Below are 21061 nucleotides of genomic sequence, written 5' to 3'. Positions count from 1 at the left end.
GCTTATGATTCCAATCAGGATCCAAACCTTCAATGTTCACTCTAGACCCACCTCTTTGCATGTCAGTAACTGTCAATATTTCCATACACACCTCCTGCTCATCATGACAAGTGCCCTCCTTAATCCCCATCACCTATTCAACGTATCCCCCCACCCACTTCCCCACTGGTAACCGTCAGCTTGTTCTCTATAGTGAAGTGTCTGTTTCTTAGTTTCCTGCTCTCTTTTTTTTCCTATGTTCATTTGTTTTGTTTTTTAAATTCCACATATAAGTAAAATCATATGTGGTATTAGTCTTTCTCTGACTGACTTATTTCACTTAGCATAGTACTTTCTAGCTCTATCCACATCGTTACAAATGGCAACATTTCATTCTTTTAGATGGCTGAGTAATATTCCTTTATATATATATATATATATATATATATAGTGTGTGTGTGTATGTATGTGTATATATATATACATACATACATATATATGTATATACATACATATATATATATATATATATATACATACATATATATATATATATATACCACCTTTTCTTTATCCATTCATCAGTCAATGGATATTTGGGCTTTTTCCATAATTTGGTTATGTTGATAATGCTACTATAAACATTGGGGTGCATGTATCCCTTCAAATTAGTATTTTTGTATCCTTTGGGTAAATACCTAATAGTACAATTGCTGGATCATAGTGTAGTTCTATTTTTAACTTTTGAGGAATCTTCACACTGTTTTTCAGAGTGGCTGCACCAGTTTGCATTCCCCTTCTTCTGCATCCTCACCAGTATCTCTTGTTTCTTGTCTTGTGTTGTTAATTTCAGCCATTCTGACAGGTGTAAGGTGATATCTCATTGTAGTTTTGATTTGTATTTCCCTGATGATAAATGATGTTGAGCTTAAATGCTCAACCTTATCTTTTGATACATGTGCTACCTACAACTCCATCAAGATATAGAACATTTCCATCACTTCAGAAATTTCCCTTTTCAAGCTCCTTCCCAATCAATGTCTACTACCTCCCACCCCTGCAGAAGAAACCACTACTTTATTTTCCCCCTTATATTAATTTTGCCTGTTCCAGATCACCTATAAATAGAATCATGAAAATATGAACTGTTTGTCTTATTTACTCAAAAACTTTTTTTTTTGTATTTAGATGTTATTGGGTGTGTTAGTCTGATCAAGAATTGTGTCCACTTTTGTGTTTTTATTATGGAGTTGTAAGACTTATTTCTGTAATTTAGACTCAAGTGTTTTGTTAGTATAAATCATATATATATTCATATATACTCATATATATATATATATATGAAACAATCTCACAATCTGGGTATTGCTTATTAATTTTTTCAAACTATGCTTTTCTTGAGTAAAGATTATTAAAAAGATGGTAGCTTATAGCTTTCTGTGTCCTAATAAGGAAATCTTTGCCTATCCTCCAGTCATTTAGATATTCTATTTTTTTCTAGAAGCTCTATTTTTAATTTAGCACTACTTTGTATGGGTGTAAGACAATCAAAATATTATACACATATTATATATAATATATAATATACAAAAATATATATATAACATAAAAATTTATATATATATATTTAATAATTGTTGCAGTTCCATTTGATGAAAAGGCTATCTATATTCCATTGAATTGATTTAGCATCTCTGTAGAAAGTCAATTGACCTATACAAATGTGGGTTAGGTTGAAGATTATTCTGTTTCATTAACCTATGTCCTTATCCTTATGCTGATGCTGATACTACACTGTCTTGATTATTATAGTTTTATAGTAAATACTAATTTCAGGTATTGTAAATGCTCAAAATATATTCTGCTTTTTAAGATTGCTTTGTGTGTAGCCCCTTTGTATTTCTATAGAGTATATAGAATTAGTTTCTCAATCATGACAAAAAAGTTTGCTAAAATTCTCTTCAGGACTTTTGAATCTTTATTTTTTAAATAACTTATTTTATTTAAATTCAATTAGTTAATGTATAGTGTATCATTAGTTTCAGATGTAGGGTTCAGTGATTCATCAGTTGCGTAGAACACCTAGCGCTCATTACATCATGTGCCCTCCTTAATGCCCATCACACAGTTATCTCATCCCCCCACCCACCTCCCATTCAGCAACCGTCAGTTTGTTTCTCATACTTAAGAGTCTCTTATGGTTTGTCTCCCTCTCTGATTTCTTCTTATTTTTCCCTTCCCCCTATGATCCTCTGCTTTTTTTCTTAAGTTCCACATATGAATGAAAGCATATGATAATTGTTTTTCTCTGATTTGTTTAGCATGATACCCTCTAGTTCCATCCATGTCATTGTAAATGGTAAGATTTCATCATTTTTTAATGGCTGAATAATATTCCTGTGTGTGTGTGTGACATCTTCTTTATTTTTTTTTTTAAAGATTTTATTTATTTATTTGAGAGAGAGAGAATGAGAGATAGAGAGCACGAGAGGGAAGAGGGTCAGAGGGAGAAGCAGACTCCCCGCAGAGCAGGGACCCCGATGTGGGACTCGATCCCGGGACTCCAGGATCATGACCTGAGCCGAAGGCAGTCGCTTAACCAACTGAGCCACCCAGGCGCCCAGTGACATATTCTTTAACCATTCATCTGTCAGTGGACATCTGGGCTCTTTCCATAGTTTGTCTGTTGTGGACATTGCTGCTATAAACATTGGGGTGCAAGTGCCCTTTTGGATCACAACGTTTGTACCCAAAGGACTCTTTTGAATCTTTTGATAAGTTTACTAAGAATTGACACCTTAACAATATTGAGATTTCCAATCTAAGAACATGGTATAGGTCTCTATTTCTTTATCTTGTCTACTTTTTCTCAACAATGTTTTGTAATTTTCAGTAGGGAATCCTTGCAAATCTGAATAATAGAGGTTCTCAAGAATTTTAGAAATTATACGTAAAAGTTGTAAATGAAAGACAAAATATCTGGTTTTTTTTTCAAATTTTTATTTAAATTCTAGTTAGTTAACACATAGTATAATATTGGTTTCAGGAGTAGAATTTAATGATTCATCACTTACATGTAACACCCAGTGCTCATCATAAGTGCTCTCTTTAATGCCCACCACACATTTAGCCCATCCCCTACCGACCTCTCCTCCAGCCATGCTCTCTATAGTTTGTTCTCTATAGTTAAGAGAGATTTTACCTCCCTCTCCTTTTTTTTCTTTCCCTTATGTTATACTGTTTAAATGTAAGTATACAGTTTAGTATGAAGGCCAAATGGATCTGCTAAGTAAATCCCAAATGTGGCTGATTGACTCATCAAGTGTCAGAATGGCACCCCCACACTGGAGTAGAAACTACTCCAGGGAGGTCAGTTCAAAAGACCTGCAGCTTATGGGAAGTTCTCTACAGAGGAAAAGAAGGGAGGAGATAGGCAAATGCTGCAAGTTATTCTTCCAAATTGAACCTTTAGATAAGGGACTGCAAAAGGCCAGAAGGATCGAAGCATTATTCCTCCCTCACCTGAAAGCCAGCTCTGGGAGCAAGAGTCAACTCCCAAACCTGATGTGTCAAAACTCACTATTATAAAGACCTCTTTCTTCATCTGAAGTGAGTACTTAGGAAAAATCCATGGCATAATCAAGGGCTCTTGTGAAGTCCTGAGGAAAAAGTCCTTGAAAATATTAATTCAATATTTATTCATCAGATTTTAAACTGAAAATGAAAAATACCAGGCATGATCAAAGGAACAGTAAAGTACTTCATAAAAAGGATATACTAATGGAAAAGCCAGTAAATCTTTGTTAAGTAAAGAAAATCATATTTCACTTATGAAGTTAAAAATGTCAATCATAACCAGTGTTCTTGAAAATTCAACCAAACAAGTTATTTTAGTTATTGTTGGAATTGATGCAATCCCCTTGAAGATTAATTTTGAAATTTCTAGAAATCATTAAAATTACCCTTTACAAAGGTATTTTTTTTCTTTTTCAAGCAGTTTTATGTTTAAGAATTTATCCTCTAATTGTCCTGGCTTATATATGGGAGGATAGAGAGTCCTGACTACCCTTTTTCTTCTTACAAAGATCCATTTTTTTCTCATTTTTAGGTCTTAATTTGGAACTGGTGCTGGTAATTTAAAGACCAAAATAACTGAATAATCTAGACTCTAGACTAGATATTTTGTGGGATATTATTAATAATTGAATATGGTGGAAATATCTCCTACTTTCACATTCTGCCTCTAGGTTGATCTTATATCATGCATATTTTCAGGAAAACTGCCAGAAGTAGTAATTTTGGGGCATACTTCAAAATTCCCCAAAGAAACTTAGAATTAAAGTGAACTATCCAAAGCTGATCTGATGCCTGTTTTTGTATAGCCCAGTAGTTAAGAAAAATGGTTTTTACAGATGAATTTTTGCAATCAATTTGATGTTAGGGAAAATCTAACTTTCAGCCACACTTGAGCAGAATGTTATCCCCTAGAACAAAGTGAATTCCATTCTACTAATTGGTAGACTCTCATTACAGAAAACTACACAAGTGTGTTTATTATTATTAATATTGTCAATTGTAAATGATGCATCATTATATAGAATGTCCCCAAAATTTTTGAGGAAATATGCTTTGTCTTTTTTTATGTAAATACCTAAAAAATACACTTTGTCTCTTTGCCCCCATAGCCCAAGTTATTTATTTGGCCCTCTGCGTAAAAGTTTGAACTCCTTCCAGAACATTAAGAAATTACCTCTGAGACTCTTAATCATAGGAAAAAGAAACTGAGGGTTGCTGGAGGGGTAGGGGTGGGGAGATGGGGTAACTGGGTGATGGACATTAAGGAAGAGGGCATGTGATGTAATGAGCACTGGGTATTATATAAGACTGATGAATCATTGAACTCTACTTTTGAGACTAATAATACATTATATGTTAATTTATTGAATTTAAATTGAAAAGGAAAAAAATAAATTACCTCTGATTTTTTTTTAGTTTTTTTTTATTTTTTATTTCAAAGACACTGTTATCAAAGACAACAACCACTCCTGGTAATCCAATCAAATCCTATCTAATAAATACTGACATTTAACAGCCTCAAAAGATGCCTCAGGATAGCCTCTAAATTATAAAGTAATCATCTTCAGCAGTCATCTGATAAAGCCCAGTCTATAAAACAAAACCAGAATATCCACACCCATGTGACATGCAACTATCTAATATTTTATATATACATTGATTTTAATGTCATAAATCAAAGTATGGACATCTGCACATGTGTGAAAATTTTCCATAATCTTTAAAAAGGTGATCTATGAGCTGAGGTTTTCAGGAACAGCCAACAAGCCTTAAGTTCTCAAGCCATTACTTTAGACAGAACACTCTATATACTCATTAATACAATAGTCTTGAGTGATTAAAAAGCATAATATTTTATATCCACTGAGAAGATATGCTGCCAAATGCCAAGTAGGTACGCACACACCACACACACACACACACACACACACACACACACACACCTGCCTTTCTTATAGTAAAAAGCTCACCAATGACATATGATAGCTTTCAAAATAAAGTTCGAGTTGGCACAATGTCCATAATCATTCTTGATATTTGTATTTGTCTTATCTCTACAAAATGTACATTACACTGAAAAAAACCTGTGCAGTTTCTTGATTCTCTATTTAATCTCCAATATTATCTACCTGTCATGAATGCCTTACCTGCTTAGCCATTCATTTGTCTTTTGTTAAGAATCAGACTCCTTACAGAGAAAGACAAATACCATATGATTTCATTCATGTGTGGAACTTAAGGAAAAAAACAAACAAGTAAAGGGAAAAAATAAGAAAGAGAGAGAGAGAGAGAGAGAACTCAAGAAAGAGAGACTCTTAACTACAGAGAACAAACTGATGGGTACCAGAGGGGAGGTGGGTGGGGGGATGGGTGAAATAGCTGATGGGGAGTAAGGAGCACACTTGCTGAGATGAGCAAGGTGATGTATACAAATGTTGAATACCATATTGTACACCTAAAGCTATAACACTGTATGTTAAATAACTGGAATTAAAATTAAAAAAAAAGAAGAATCAGACTCCCTAATTAAAAAAACAAAGAAAATAAAAATAACTCTACAGACTGCTGCTTTCAGTTGAATTTCAGTGCTTCGCTCTCTTTGCTAACCCACATTCCATTGGTACCTCTACTGCTTTTCTCTCATTTTCCTCTCTCTCTTTCTCCCAGAAATATAAAGCTATGGTGGCTATAAAATAAAAAAAAATGTAAACACTATGTCAAATTTACCATTATGCCTCTATTCTTTAGTATAGAATTTACAGTATTGTAGGTTTTTTATAACACTTGATGAATTAATAAGTAAGTAATGGTGAGGTTGCAGAAAAAGTAGTGAAGTGTTAAAAGGAAAACTGGATTGCTCAGGATTTTTGTATCTTAATGCCCTGAATGACACTGCAAATGTTGAAATTTGAAGACTATGTCTCATCAGATACATAGTTTTTACTTCTTTGTTTGGGTGTTTTTTGTTTGAGTAAGAATAATAATAATAATAATAAAAACTTCCTCTCATTTGTTTTAAAGATGTTTGAGATGATCCAGAAACAAACAGAATCAATGTTCTGTTTTCACTGACCTGGGCAATCAAAAACAATGAGTCATGGATGCATTTAAATTCATCGAGAGATACATATCTGTTAATCCTTCTAGAGAAGGATACTTAAAGGAGAAAGTTCAAGCAGGAACTAAAAATTAAGAAAAAAGGAAATGATACATGTTCACTATTTTGCTCTTTCTACATTACTTATTCTCATTACCCAGTAGGATCTAAATCTCATGAAGAATAGGTATCATGGGCTATGATGTAACAACTGTCTAAAAGGCAGGCAAATTTCACAAAAGAATTAAATAGAAAACTCAAGCATCACAATCAGCATGCATTTTTGCTGTTTTATTTAGTTTTGAGAGATTGTTACTATTGCATAAAGGGGAAGGCTGCAGGTGTTAATCACAGTGGATTTTATGAACACAACTTTACCACATGAATGCGGATCTGCTTGGTCTTGGCACCATAGACAAGTGGATTGAGAAATGGGGGGACCAGCAAGTAGAGGCTAGAGAAGAGGATATGGATATAAGGGGGAACATGAGCACCAAACCTATGTGTGAAGAAGGAGAAGAAGGCGAGGAAGTAGAGCTGGAGGAAGACACAGATGTGGGCGAAGCAGGTATTGAATGCTTTCCACCGAGCCTCCTTCTGGGGCAAGTGATAAACTGTGATAAATATCTGTATGTAGGACAAAGTGATGAAGGTGAAGTCGAACCCTGCAACAGTGAATGCCACAAACAAACCATAGATTTTGTTGACCCGCACATTTTCTGCAGCCAGTTTCACAATGGCCATATGCTCACAGTAGGAGTGGGAGATGATGGTTGTATGGTAAAATTGAAACTGGCACTTTATCAGTACTAGGCATGGGGCTACCAGAATGGCAGCCCTGAGTGTTACCACAGCCCCTATTTGGGTGACCAGCTGGTGGGTGAAGATGGCACCATGTCTTAGTGGATAACAGATGGCCACATAACGGTCCAGAGCCATGGCCAGGAGGATGCCTGACTCTATGCACTGAAATGAGTGGATGAGCCACATTTGAAGCAAGCAAGAATCAAAATAAATCTCTGGCACATGAAACCAGAATATGCCAAACATCTTGGGCATAATGGTGGTTGCAAGTGCAATATCTGTGACTCCTAGCATGCCTACAAAAATGTACATGGGCTCATGGAGACTACGCTCTGAAATGATGATGATCAGAAGCAAGGAATTTCCAATCAAAGCAAAAAGATACATGGCACAGAATGGAATCCTGATCCAGCACTGCACAGACTCTAGACCTGGGATTCCTATTAGTGTCAACAGAGAAGGCATGAAGACTGTAATGTTGGAGATGGACATAATGTCTTTGGGTCTCCAGAAGAAAATGAAAGAAGTATCTCAGTCAGTGGTACACTTCTCTACTCCTTTTTCCATCCAAAGTCATCGTAGTGAGTCTCTCTGATTTTGGCCGAAGTCTAAGACCATATCATCCATTTCACATATATTATTGATGAAAAAAGACTGACTCATAGATGCACATCACTGTTTTGAGGGAGGATATCCCCACGCACTAGTCCATAAGAACAGGTTAAGTGCATGGCAGGTCAAATGCATTAGAACCACCAGATCATCTGAGTAAGGGAATCAACTGCTGACCTTTCTATATGTCCTTCTGGACCTGTGGACAAAATAATAATGCTTGTTCATTTTGTTTGGAAATTGTACATTAATCGGATTTTCATAAATCTCTCCCTATCCAAAATTGCAGCTAATCCTTAGTGCTCTATTTTTTTTTCCCACTGTCCTTGAGTCAGGAACTGTTAGTTTAGACTAGCAACTAATCAGACTCTAACCTGTATACTGGTATGAAAAGCTTCTTATGGAAGAGAAGAATGATAGAAACAGCTTCACCCAAGAGCATAATATACTTAGATATCTATATCTATATATTACATATCTGCATAAGAATGGGTGTCCTTTTAAAAGAATGTGAGGTAGAGCTCGAGAGAAGATGATTCAAATCCATGTAATTTTTACAATCTGGATCAAAGTTCCATGCCATTTTTTACATTACTAGTAAAACTGTATTTTATTTTGTCTCTATTACTAACATGGAATTCCTTAAAATGAGTGGCATGCTTAAAATAGCAGAAATTCTGTAATACACATTTCACAATTACTAGAGGCAAGAAATATCTAGGAGGAAAGGAAAATCTGAGAAACAATGTAGAGGTAAGTGGACTCACTCTTGCTTACTAAAGGACATAGGTAAATGGGTTAACCTAGCCAGAATAGAGTTTAGTTCCTAGGGTTTAAAGTGTTCAGAGTTATCATTAGCAAAAGATTGGTAAATTTAGGCTTGTTGATGTTTAAGAATATACACATCATTTGAATGCTTCAATCATTTTGGAGCTCAAGCATCAAAAATGAATAGAAAATAAAGGGGTGAAAAGATAGTTTCCTTAAAAGGGAGCTCAATCTAGAAGTAAAAAAGGAAGACAGAGGGCAGAACTTGGGACACCAGAAATGATGCAGAAAAGGGCTGTAAAGCAACTAAAGATAATTTGATCACCACAATTCACTGATGACTGAATATTCTAAAAATTTGGGCTCTAAGTCCCCAAATGAGAGTTCTTCTCTGATAAAGATCATTGCTTTGAAAAATTGCATATCTAGAATCATGAAATTCTCAAGTTGTACAATAGAAAAATATTTGCTATCCTTTAAAAAACAGGGTTCAGTTATGTCGTGCTTTCCTAGACTCTCCAACACTGTTGCTTTATGTCAGCAAGCTCACAATCACTTAACCATATACTGAATGTCACCAAATATGCCAGTTATTCAAGAACAGCTGTGGTTTATGCAGCTAAAACTCTAGTGAGTGGTCATAGTCAGAATGATCATTTATGAAGAAAGGTTGTATCCAGCCAACATGTATTTAGGATAGATTGGTCAGTCAGCTAAGTCCTTGATTTCCACAGCTTTACTCTCCAGTGCTTCATATTACAAATTCATAGGTCACAGATTGTTTCTCATAGGGTTGACTTTTTCTTTCCTCATAGTTAATCAGAATTAGTAGGAATTCTTTAGTAACAATCTCATTGTCTGACTTATTCAAGAGGAAGGAGCTGCCATGGGAGCATTACCTGATAGGTACAGACGGTGGGAAGGCAGATGGGGGAGGACCTAAGTGAGTACAAGGCAGGGGGGAAGGAGTGCTTATCATTGGAAAAACCAGCAGTGAAGCATTATGAAGTAAATTTGGGGATAGTGAGACTTCCTTGCCCTTTGTTGTTGGGAACCAGTTCTGCTCTTATCAGACACCTGAAGACCATCGTTAGTCTTCATAACGCTATCCCTCTTTACTTACCTCCCCTCCATCTTTCTTTCTCCTGAGATTCTGGTCTCATTCCCTGGTATCATGTGCTGGACAGTGCCTCTTCTGTCTGCACCCTCAGTAACAGAACTTCATCAATGTCATGAACTCTGATCCATTTGCTGCTGGGGCTATATCCAATATATGGATATCTCTGGGATAAGCTTTCCTGCTTTTGTTCTGTCCCTGCAAAACAAATTTGACCCTATTCTGTAAGTCTGTCTGAGATCATGTTGGTAGATTCATCCTCCAGCAAAACTCACAGCAAGGTCTGTTTCATGCTGAGGCAGCAGCATAAATTTATTGAGCTTGAATTATAGAAGAAAGCTGCTGACTACCAATTAAAATGTTCCCCAGTGAATGTGGGGAAGGGGGAGTTCTGAATATGAACTGAGATACTTCCTCACCACTAGCCCAGTCCAGGAGTGGCCCAGCAGCTCAAAATGATACCCTTTTGGGTCCATCCACACCTAATGCCTCTGAAATCATTTCTATAACTTGCAGAATCTCATTGCTCATCTCTTTTCTCTTTCCCCAAAGGGTAAATTAATATACACAAGTTGTATTTTTATGAGTTCAGTTCCTTTTTTGTTGTCCTCATTTGCAAAAAACATCTATTTACAAATGACATATAAGATAAAGGGCTAGTATCTAAAATCTATAAAGAACATACCAAAATCAACAGCCAAAGAACAAATAATCCAATCGAGAAATGGGCAGAAGACATGAACAGACCTTTCTCCGAAGAAGACATATAAATGGCCAACAAACACATGAAAAAATTTTTGCTCAAGGTCACTCGGCATCAGGGAAATACAAATCAAAACCACAATGAGATACTACCTCACACCAATCAGAATGGCTAAAATTAACAAGTCAGGAAACGACAGATGTTGGCGAGGATGCGGAGAAAGGGGAACCCTCCTATACTGTTGGTGGAAATGCAAGCTGGTGCAGCCACTCTGGAAAACAACATGGAAGTTTCTCAAAAAGTTGAAAATAGAGGTAACCTATGACCCAGCAATTGCGCTACCGGGTATTTACCCCAAAATACAAACATAGTGATTGGAAGGGACACCTGCACCCCAATGTTTATAGCAACGGTATCTACAATAGCCAAACTAAGGAATGAGCCCATAGTGTGTGCACACACACAAAATGGAATATTTCTCAGCCATCAAAAAATGAAGTCCTGCCATTTGCAATGATTGGGTGGAACTAGAGGGTATTATGCTAAGTGAAATAAGTTAATCAGAGAAAGACTATTATATGATCTCACTGGTGTGTGGAATTTAAGAAACATAGGATCATATGGGAAGAGAGGAAAAAATAAAACAAGTTGAATACAGAGAGGGAGATAAACCATAAGGGACCCTTAATCATAGGAAACAAACTGAGGGTTGCTGAAGGGGATGGGGTGATGGGGTAATTGGCTGTTGGACATTAAGGAAGGCATGTGACGTAATGAGCACTGGGTGTTATATAAGACTGATGAATCACTGACCTCTACCTCTGAAACCAATAATACATTATATGTTAATTAATTGAATTTAAATTAAAAAAAATGGAAAACAATTAAAAATAAAATAAAACATAAAAAAATAAATCTAAAAAAACAAACTAAAAAAGAAACAAAAACAAAGTGGTTATACCATTTTACACTCTCATCAGTAATATATGGAAAAACATCTAAAGAACACTTAGATGTGGGCATGTTCCTATTGCATGAGTTCTATAAATATCCTTATGACCCTTCTTTCACTGAGACAATTCCGGAAAAAAAATCTGTATCTACAATGGCTCTTTACCATACATTTAATTCTTACTCTCCTGTAGTCTCATTCCTCAGATTTTTATCTTGTTGAAGCTAAGTTGGTAAATTCAGTAATCTCAGAAAGTCCAGCTATGATGGACATTTCTAAATCCTTCTGTACGAGCTCTGAGCCGGTTGTTGCCCATTTGATGAAATTTTTCTCCATCCCTCCCTTTCTACCTTCCTCCCTCCTTCTTCCACTCTTCTCTCAGAATGCAGGTGTTTTATACCTCGTAGATGTGGAGGAATCATGTCATCTGCTCTTGATGCAAGTAAAAAGAAGATATCATATATACTTTCAATATTTTAGAAATATGGGAAGAAGGATGGATATATCTTTCATCATTAGAACAAATGATGAATTCTAAGAAATACTTATGCACATGGTACCTTTCTCCTTGACATGATTCACCTGGTTTCTAGACTTTCTTGTATGTTGCTAACTTAAGAGGTACTTGAGGTAAATGTTAAAACGCTGGCGAATTTAGGAAGAATCCTTTCAGGAGGATGGAGGAGGCATTCACAGTGGATTTCGGGGAGAAGAGATAGAGATAAAAGGGCAAGGGACTTTAAATGCTCTTTCTAGAATTTTGTCTGTGAAGGAGACAGATACAATGGTACTGATTCATGTTGAATAGAATTGATTCAGAGGTTGGACGGGCACATATTAACTAATCATTAGCTCATTCTTGAGTCACCAAAGAACAATTCAGACTAGTGTATCATTTTGTTTCGCTCCTCTTCTTCTCGTCTACTGATTTTATTTAAATTTTGCCCCCCCAGTATTCTATCCTGGGTCCCTTTCACTCTCAAACTATACATTATTGCTTGTAATTTAATCTCTCAAAATAACTGAGGTATCAATTTTATTATGCCAACTCTTATAACAATATTTTCAGCACATATCCTGATTCTCTGCCTGGTTTGGCAGTCATATCCAAATTTCAGTTCATGTTAAACATATTTTGAAAGACAGTCCTGACCATTTCCTTTGCCTGAAGAAAGGGAAACAACTTTTTTCCACTTTATTGTAATACCTGGAAATACCTTCACAAATAGATCAATACCTATTTATTTTCCTTTTTGTCTGAATTTCATGGTTTTTTTGGGGGGGTAAGCTAATGAACCATCTTTAAAGGATCATCATTCAAATTTTTTTCTTAAAAAAATTGATATGTATTCATTACGAAGCATACACCATTATGGCAATCCAGTTTTTTGCAGAGTAAAATCAATTACATCTATTTCCTGTCCATCTTTTTTTAAAGTAATCTAGTCATTAAGTGATGCATATTGTCAAAATCACTGATAAATCATATGGAATACAGAATCAAGAAATTAATGTCTATGAGGTCAATTGATTCTCAAAAACAATATCAAAGCTGTTCAATAGAGAAAGACTAGTCTTCTCTACAAATAATACTGAAACAACTGGATATCCATATCAAAAAAACCAACTTTTTTTCTATACAACAATTAACATGAAATGGATTATAAACCTAAACGAAATATCTAAATTATAAAATTGCGAGAAGAAACCAGAACAGTTTTTGTGACCTTATAATTATGCAAACGTTTCTTAGAAAGGACCAAAAAGCATAAACTAAGAGAAATAAATGACAAATTAGACTTCATTTCAATTTAAAAATACGTTGTTCTTTCAAAGGTGCTATTAAGAAGATTAAAACAAGCCATGGACTGGAGAAAGTACTTGTAAAACACATATCTAATCAATTATTTACCTAGGATAGATAAAAACATTTTCAATAAAAAAGACAAATTCCATTTTTCTCTAAAATTTTTCTTTAGTAACTCTTTAGATCTTTTTTCTCATTATCCCGTGATATCAGTGGCACAGCAGAGAGAATGTTGCTAAGACAGGCTATCATCTCAAAATGAAAAATCTAGAGACTAACTTAAATTTTATCTATGGAGCTAGAAATATTTAGTCTATTTAGATATATTTAGGAATATTTATTAAGCTATGCCCACTGCACATACACGCACAAAAAGATAATGATTCGGTCATAAGCTTATGAAAAGAGTCTCAGCATGTTCAGTCATTAGAGAATGCTAATGAAAATCACAATGAGGTGAGGCACCTCGGTGGCTCAGTCGGTTAAGGGTCTGACTGGTTCAGGTCATGATCTCAGGGTCCTGGGCTAAAGCCCCGCATCCAAAGGGCTCCCTGCTCAGCAGGGAGTCTGTTTCTCCCTCGCCCCTTCTCACCACCTGTGCTCTCTTTCTCTCTCTCTCAAATAAATAACAAAATCTTTAAAAAAATCACAGAGAGATTTATCTACACACCAGCTACGACAGATGAAATTAAAGATCGATTTTGCCGAGTACTGGTGATAATGTGGAACATCTGGAACTCTCACATACTGCTGATGGGAATGTAAAATTGTAGAGCCACTTAGAAAGTGGTTTGAAATTTGTTTTAAAAGTTATCCTTACACATAGCATAAGACCCAGCATTCCCACTCCTGGTACTTACCCAAGAGCCATAAAAATGCTAGCTTGTGTGGGATTTCTACCCAAATTATCATAACAATATTTATTGTTCATAGCAGCCTAAAGTGTTGGACATGTGGTTTCTTTTCAAAAATGTGTTAACATTGGGCTTTTATTCCTAAAACATAAAAGTTGTCTGGAACTGAGTAGTATCGCCTTCTTCATAAAGGGAAATGCCTCTTCATTCTGTTTCAGTCCTCACTAGTTTCTATTCTGTTTCATTTTTGTGATGTTTCTGGGCCTGTTAGTATTTTAGTTTTTTTTTTCCCCTCTGGCTTTTCAGATTGGGGTGATAAATATAATTTTGGCATCATGTTCCCTCTGTGCCACTGACATCCTCTTATGCTGCAAACAAGTTCAGTGAATTTCTGCCATAGTTATATCCTCTTTTCCTGTCAGAACTTGGTGGCCTGTTTGCACGCACACACTCAAGCTGTTTACCAGTATTTCTTGGTTTCCTTCTCTTCTCTGCTCATCTATAAATTTGTGGCTTTTCAACTTCCTCTGCATAGGTGAATATGAGTCCAATTGATGTGTCACTTACAGATGAAAGTATTAGCATTCTGGTGTTTACTCACCATCTTTTCATTCTCCCGCATCATCTATTCTAAGAGCTTCGATTGAAATGTTAAGAGGCTCCATCACCTTCCCTTACTGATACTTATATGGTGCATAAATTCACCCTCCACCCTCTACCCACATTGTAAATGTAGCTGAGAGAGAGAGAAATTTTATGGTTAGTCCCTTGAGATTTGGGGGCTATTTGTTACCATAGCATAAATTAGCCTAAACTAATTTGTACAACAATGAGATGAGGCAGATTCTTGGTGCGATCCTCAGAGTAAATTAAGTAGGTCACCTGCAAGAACTAAACTCACAATGAATGACATGTAATAAAACATTACAAATAAAATTGAGTTGCTGTTTTCAACATTTCTCTATCATCAGTGTAACAATGGAAGTTTGACCCACAGGATCATGGGTGATGTTTCTGGTGGTTACGGGATTGAAGAAGAAGAAGAGAATCCCTTGGAAGCCAGACTGGTTTAAGTGGAGACCCACTGTAAAAAGATCCTCTCGAAGAGATATTTAGGAGTCATCATTACAGGCTATAATTAATCATAATTAATTATATTATATTTGAATTTTAAGATATGGAACTACTCATAATATGATTGGTTGAAAATTTAGTTTTTTGTTTGTCTAGTTTAGAATCCAGATTCTGCCACAGGCTAACTGTGATTTGGAACATTACACTTGACTTCTCTATTTTTCTATTTCTGTATCTGCATGATGTAGAAAATACTGAAAATGGCTTTATATATCTATTCTATGGATTAAATGGTCTTCATCTATGTAAATCACTTAGTATGGTACCCCATATAGAGCTTCTGTCAAATAAATGCAGCACTTTAATTATGATGTTTTCGAACTTAAAATTAGGATATAGAGCTACTATCGGGCAGTGTGAAATTTAGCGGGGTGTTTCATACATTTCTATCAGGTATTGTGAGAAAGTAATGACTAATAAAATCTAAGTACTTATGGAGAAAATTCTACCAGGAACTTTACTAATTGCTTTATTCACATCATTGTATTTAATTTTTAAACCCTCAAAATGAAACTCTATTTTATTCCCCTATTTACAAATGAGGAAATTTAATTCAAACAGTTCAAATCACAGAAAAGTCCCACACATATTGAGTTAAATAGCTAGAATTTGGACTTAACTATATCTGATTCAGTCATCCAACTTCAAATTACAGACTTAGTTCTTGCAAGTACCACCTTTTCACTGTGTGGCTTCAATCAAGTTACATAAATTCTCTCAACTTCTTAATTTATATAATGAGAATAATAATACTAATGAATTCACAGAATTGTCATGAAGATCACCACTAATTATTATTATGGAATGGCTTCTGAACTACCTTGAAGAATTAAGAACTAGGTCAGTAAAAAATATCCTTGTCCATTTTCATGATTCCACTGAATTGAGTACTTTCAAAGATAGATACATAAAAAAATGGAAGAGAACACAATAAATCTAGTGAATTGGTTAAAAACTGAAAAATAAATGATATAAATGATGCCACCCATCACCTTATATACTTATCACTTAGTTCTAATACAGGGACCTGTCTTAAATCCTTGGCTGACTGGTAATTATCCAAGACTCTGGTTTATGAAGATACTCATTCTGGTTTGTGAAAAATCAAAACCATGTGGAAAAAGAAGTTGAATTTTGCAGACCCTGTCTAGGAAGTTTACCTCAAGTTTTCCTTCCCTCCCTGCCTTCCTGTTGATCACAAGCATGTCTACTAATGTCTACTACTGAGTGATTCATGTTAACCAAAGCTATTACAAAAGTTAAGGAAGGCACGTGATGTGATGAGCACTGGGTGTTACATGCAACTAATGTATCACTGAACATTATATCAAAAACTAATGATGTACTATATGCTGGATAATTGAATTTCAATTAAAAAAAAGTAAAGGCTTTTTTTTTGAGTCGTTTCCTACTGAAACTATTTTTGGGTCATTGTTTTTTGAAGCCATTGGCTAATTAAAAATAAAATGGTTTCTTAAAGTCAATTTTTTTTACTTTATATATTTGTTGTGTGGATTAAATTATCTTAATCTATGTAAATCACTTAGTAAGCTACTAGTTGCAAGTTATCTCTGCTTCATGACACACATTCAATGAATACTTAATATCAGCACAGTATGTTTTTAAAATTTTTTATTGCAAAAGCTTTGAATATGCACAAAACCAACATTATATTTAAACTCCATCTACCCATCATCTAGTTTCTATAATTGGCAACGTTATGCTGTTCTTCTATCTCCCACACTCCATATACTCACTCTTTTGTGTCCTCACAAAATGTGTCACAAATATGTATCACTAAATTTTGTGTATTTGGAAATACAAACCTCCCTAGGACCCATTCTACCTATTCCCAAGGGGAAAAACAAGTGAATCAAGTATTTAAGGTTTGAATAGTCAGTGTCCTCACCAGGGTAAAGCCTGGGGACTGTGCCTCCTTCTATAAGCGTACATTCAAGAAATGACATTCTGTATTTTCAGGGAGAAAGGGTGAGGCTATTTTTCTTTTCTCCATCTACTAAAGCTCACAACTTTCTCATAAACAATAATAAAGTATGGATTTTTTCCCATTTGCTGGACTAATATCCAGGCAATAAGGTCTGATCCAAATTCCTATGTTCTTAGGGTATTACCTGTCTGGATTACACCCCACGCTTCTTTCTAGGCAGTGTACGAACAATGCTATTGTGAATTTCCTTGGTTTTCATACTATAGACAATGGGGTTGACCACAGGTGGGAAGAAGAGGTAGGCATTGGCCATGACAGTCTGGAGAAGTGGAGGTAAGTGCCATCCAAAGTGATGCAGCAAGGAGAGGCTGATCATAGGCACACAATACACAAGAACAGCACAGATGTGTGACACACATATGTTGAGTACCCCCCACTGCCCAGCCCCAGAAGCTATTCCTGGTACCATGTGATGAATCAACACATAAGAAACCACAATGAGCAATGAGTCCAGCCCAAATGTGGAGGTAACGACAAACAGACCCAGGATGCTATTGGGGTGGGTGTCTCCACAGGGCAATTTGATTAGATCTGAACAGAGACAGTAAGAGTGTGTGAGGGTATTGTGGCCACAAAAAGACAGGCTCTTCAGGGGGAAGAGCAGTGGGAACATGAGCACCACACTTCAAAAGACAATTGTGACACCCATCCCAATGATGCAGGGAATTGTCAGGATGGTTGTGTAGTGCAGTGGGCTGCAGATGGCCCCAAAAGAGTCTACAGACATAGCCAGAAAGACACCTGACTCCATGATGGTAAAAGTGCATGGAAAACATCGGGAGCAGACAACCACCCAAACTGATACTAATTCCATAGAGGAAAATTCCTAGCACAGTTGGCATAGTGGAAGCAGAGACCCCCAAGTTCAACAAAGGCTAGCATGACCAAAAAGAAGTACATCAGTTGGTGCAAACCCAGGTCAATCTGGATGATATGAAGAATGATGCAATTTCCTAGGAAGATGATGATGTACATCAGGCAGAAAGGGATGGATACCAAGATGTGCTCTGCCTCTAGCCCTGGAATGCCAACAAGAGTGAATGTCGCAGGTGTGAACGCAATAGACCCATTGAAAAATTTTGTTGAATGAAGTCTCTTGGTGAGACTTCATTCAAAGACACCGGGAAGCACATGGGGACTGGAGAATATAAATCTCTGGTCAGTTATTATACATCAAATTTCAAGCTCTTGATAGTCTTATTTAAAACATTTCCTTACCAAAGAGATGGGAAACTTATTTCTGAAACAAGGACACAGAGAAACCACCCTTTGTGGAAGAGAAATCTGTTTAGATATGTGGAAGAGTATTTCTCCCCGGGCTACATGCCAAACACAAAAGGCATGAACAGAAACCTCCGCTGGATCATTTGTGGCAGTGAAAGGCAGTGATAATAAACATGGAAATGACAGCTTTCCGTGGAAATTGAAGACTGAAGAAGGATCTGGTAATTTTCTGCAGTCTGTACAGGAGAGAGTGCAAGTAGCAAAAGGAATATAACACAGTAATAAAGAGAATCCATTGTTCTAACACTTAACAGACTTGTGATCTTGGGAGAGCCACTTAAGTATCTGAGATCCAGGTATTTGATATAAACACAATAATAGTTACATAGGATAATGTATGTAAATTGTTTGTCATTATATTTGGAACAGTAAATACTCAACACAGGAAATAAAAGGAACAATTAAGTATTAGAAAACAGGGCTAGTTTCTCCCAGTTTTTAGTATTTCCAATGTCTTTTTTTAACTTACCAGTTCACTCTTTGTCCACCCATGGATGATGGGGAAAGCTTCTCTGTATTTTGTAGGAGGATAAGTGTCTCCTGCTGGAACCAGGGGTCCAAAGCCTTCAGGATCTCACAAGCTGAATATGATGGCAAGGATGGAGGTTAGGACTATAGTTCTTTATCTGGGAATAAGTTCATTAACACTAAATTCTACTCATCTTTAACAGAGCCTTGGGTGTGAAGTAAGGAACCAGAGATGGAATTCAGGATGAAGCTTGGGATAGAGATGGTGCATGAAGTTGAAGTCTTTTTCTCATATTGGGCTGGTGCTCTTGGTTAGGTATAACCAGTGGAGTGCTAATAAATGTTTAAAAACCAGATCTCTCAGTAAAATGACCTGATGTGTACCAGTTGCCAATTTCTTTAGTTTAAACACTCACACTGAGAGCAATTGCAAACTACCTATGTGATGCCACCAAATGGAGACCTGAGATGTTTATAAGCAGCTTTCCCAACTTGGTGCAAGGCAGTTACCAGGATAACATTAAACATAACTCAACTGATCCTAGATATCAGATACTTTCTTACTAGGTAAACTGGCAGCAAGCACATCAATCCATGCCTCCCCTTTCTTGCTGTTTCCTTCTAGCCAGGCCATAAGCATAGTTACTACTTTCCTTTATATGCACTTAACTGATCAGCATGGGAGGCAGGATGAGACAGAATCCTTCAGGGAGCAATTAACCAAGAACAATTACCTCGGAAATTTCATCTGGATTCCAGAGAAGGGGAGAGAACAAGTCCTGCTGACAGTATTGCCAAGAAATATATGTTAAGGGTATACAGATACAAAAGAAGAAAAAGAAACAACAAATAATTTTATCATTATTATTTAAATAGAATATTTGTTTGCATTTTTAATGTTTTTCATTCTGTTGTCTTTTGATTTTTTGTCCTATAAAATATATATATCATACATAATTTTTATGTAGTAAACATTTTTCTTTACAACAAATACTTTTTATTCTTAAATATATTTTTTATTCTTAAGTAGCTATTCCATACACAAATTCAAAATAGATACAATTATGAAGATATAAAGATAGAACTGCAGATGGAGATGGGAAGTGATCTAGACAGTTGATAGAGTGACAGTAACAGTGAGAGAGACTTTAATAGAATTGAACGAAAGCGAGGAGAGAGGAGAGAACTTTAATTCCATCTGGAATTTGTTTAGGGGACATGGGTAACTAAGTGTTTCATTTAATTATTCACAAATATAGAAACCATTTTAATACATGTATTAATAGATAATCTGGTGCTTCCTCAACCAGTTTGTGGGAATATATGTTTTATTTTAAATTTGTATATTAATATGGATCTATATCGTGACCCTGTATTCTGCCTTTGGCTCTAAACGTCTTCTATGTCATATTCACGGTGCTGCAATTATTGTTTTTATAATATATAAGTTCATATCTAAATGGTCAAGTAATTTTTAAAAAATTTCATACTAATGTCTATGTTTCTTCTTTTGAATAAACAATACAGGGCGCCTGGGTGGCTCAGTCGTTGGGCATCTGCCTTCGGCTCAGGTCATGATCCCAGGGTCCTGGGATTGAGCCCTGCCTAGGGCTCCCTGCTCCAAGGGAAGCCTTCTTCTCCCTCTCTCACTCCCCCTGCTTGTGTTCCCTCTCTTGCTGTGTCTCTCTCTGTCAAATAAATAAATAAAATCTTTAAAAATAAATGATAAATAAATAAATAAACAGTACAACCCAGCATGTATAAAAATAGAGCAATGATACATATATAAACATTAAAACCATAAAATTCTTAGGAAAAAACATAGAGGTAAACTATCATGACCTTCGATTGGACAATAGATTCTCAAATGCGACACCAAAGCATGAACAACAAAATAA

The 21061-nt window shown here is 35.9% G+C and overlaps 2 protein-coding genes across 2 annotated transcripts; both read right to left on the bottom strand.

Annotated features, from left to right (window-relative positions):
- Nucleotides 1-7012: 7012 nt before the first annotated feature.
- OR52A1 (olfactory receptor family 52 subfamily A member 1) lies at nt 7013-7948 on the bottom strand. The gene has a single exon (XM_028116072.1). The coding sequence runs from the start codon at nt 7946-7948 to the stop codon at nt 7013-7015; it is 936 nt and encodes a 311-aa protein (XP_027971873.1).
- Nucleotides 7949-17544: 9596 nt separating this feature from the next.
- On the bottom strand, nt 17545-19187 carry LOC114218634 (olfactory receptor 51G2). Its single transcript, XM_028115796.2, is given in 4 exon segments — nt 17545-18172; nt 18174-18274; nt 18276-18516; nt 19165-19187. Coding segments are annotated over 4 exon segments (993 nt in total).
- Between the last annotated feature and the right edge of the window lie 1874 nt (nt 19188-21061).

Source organism: Eumetopias jubatus, unplaced genomic scaffold, assembly GCF_037043125.1.
Source record: "Eumetopias jubatus isolate StellerSeaLion01/CBP00866 unplaced genomic scaffold, mEumJub1_p1.0 scaffold_13, whole genome shotgun sequence".
NCBI lineage: Eukaryota > Metazoa > Chordata > Mammalia > Carnivora > Otariidae > Eumetopias > Eumetopias jubatus.
This window is presented reverse-complemented; position numbering and strand designations above follow the sequence as displayed.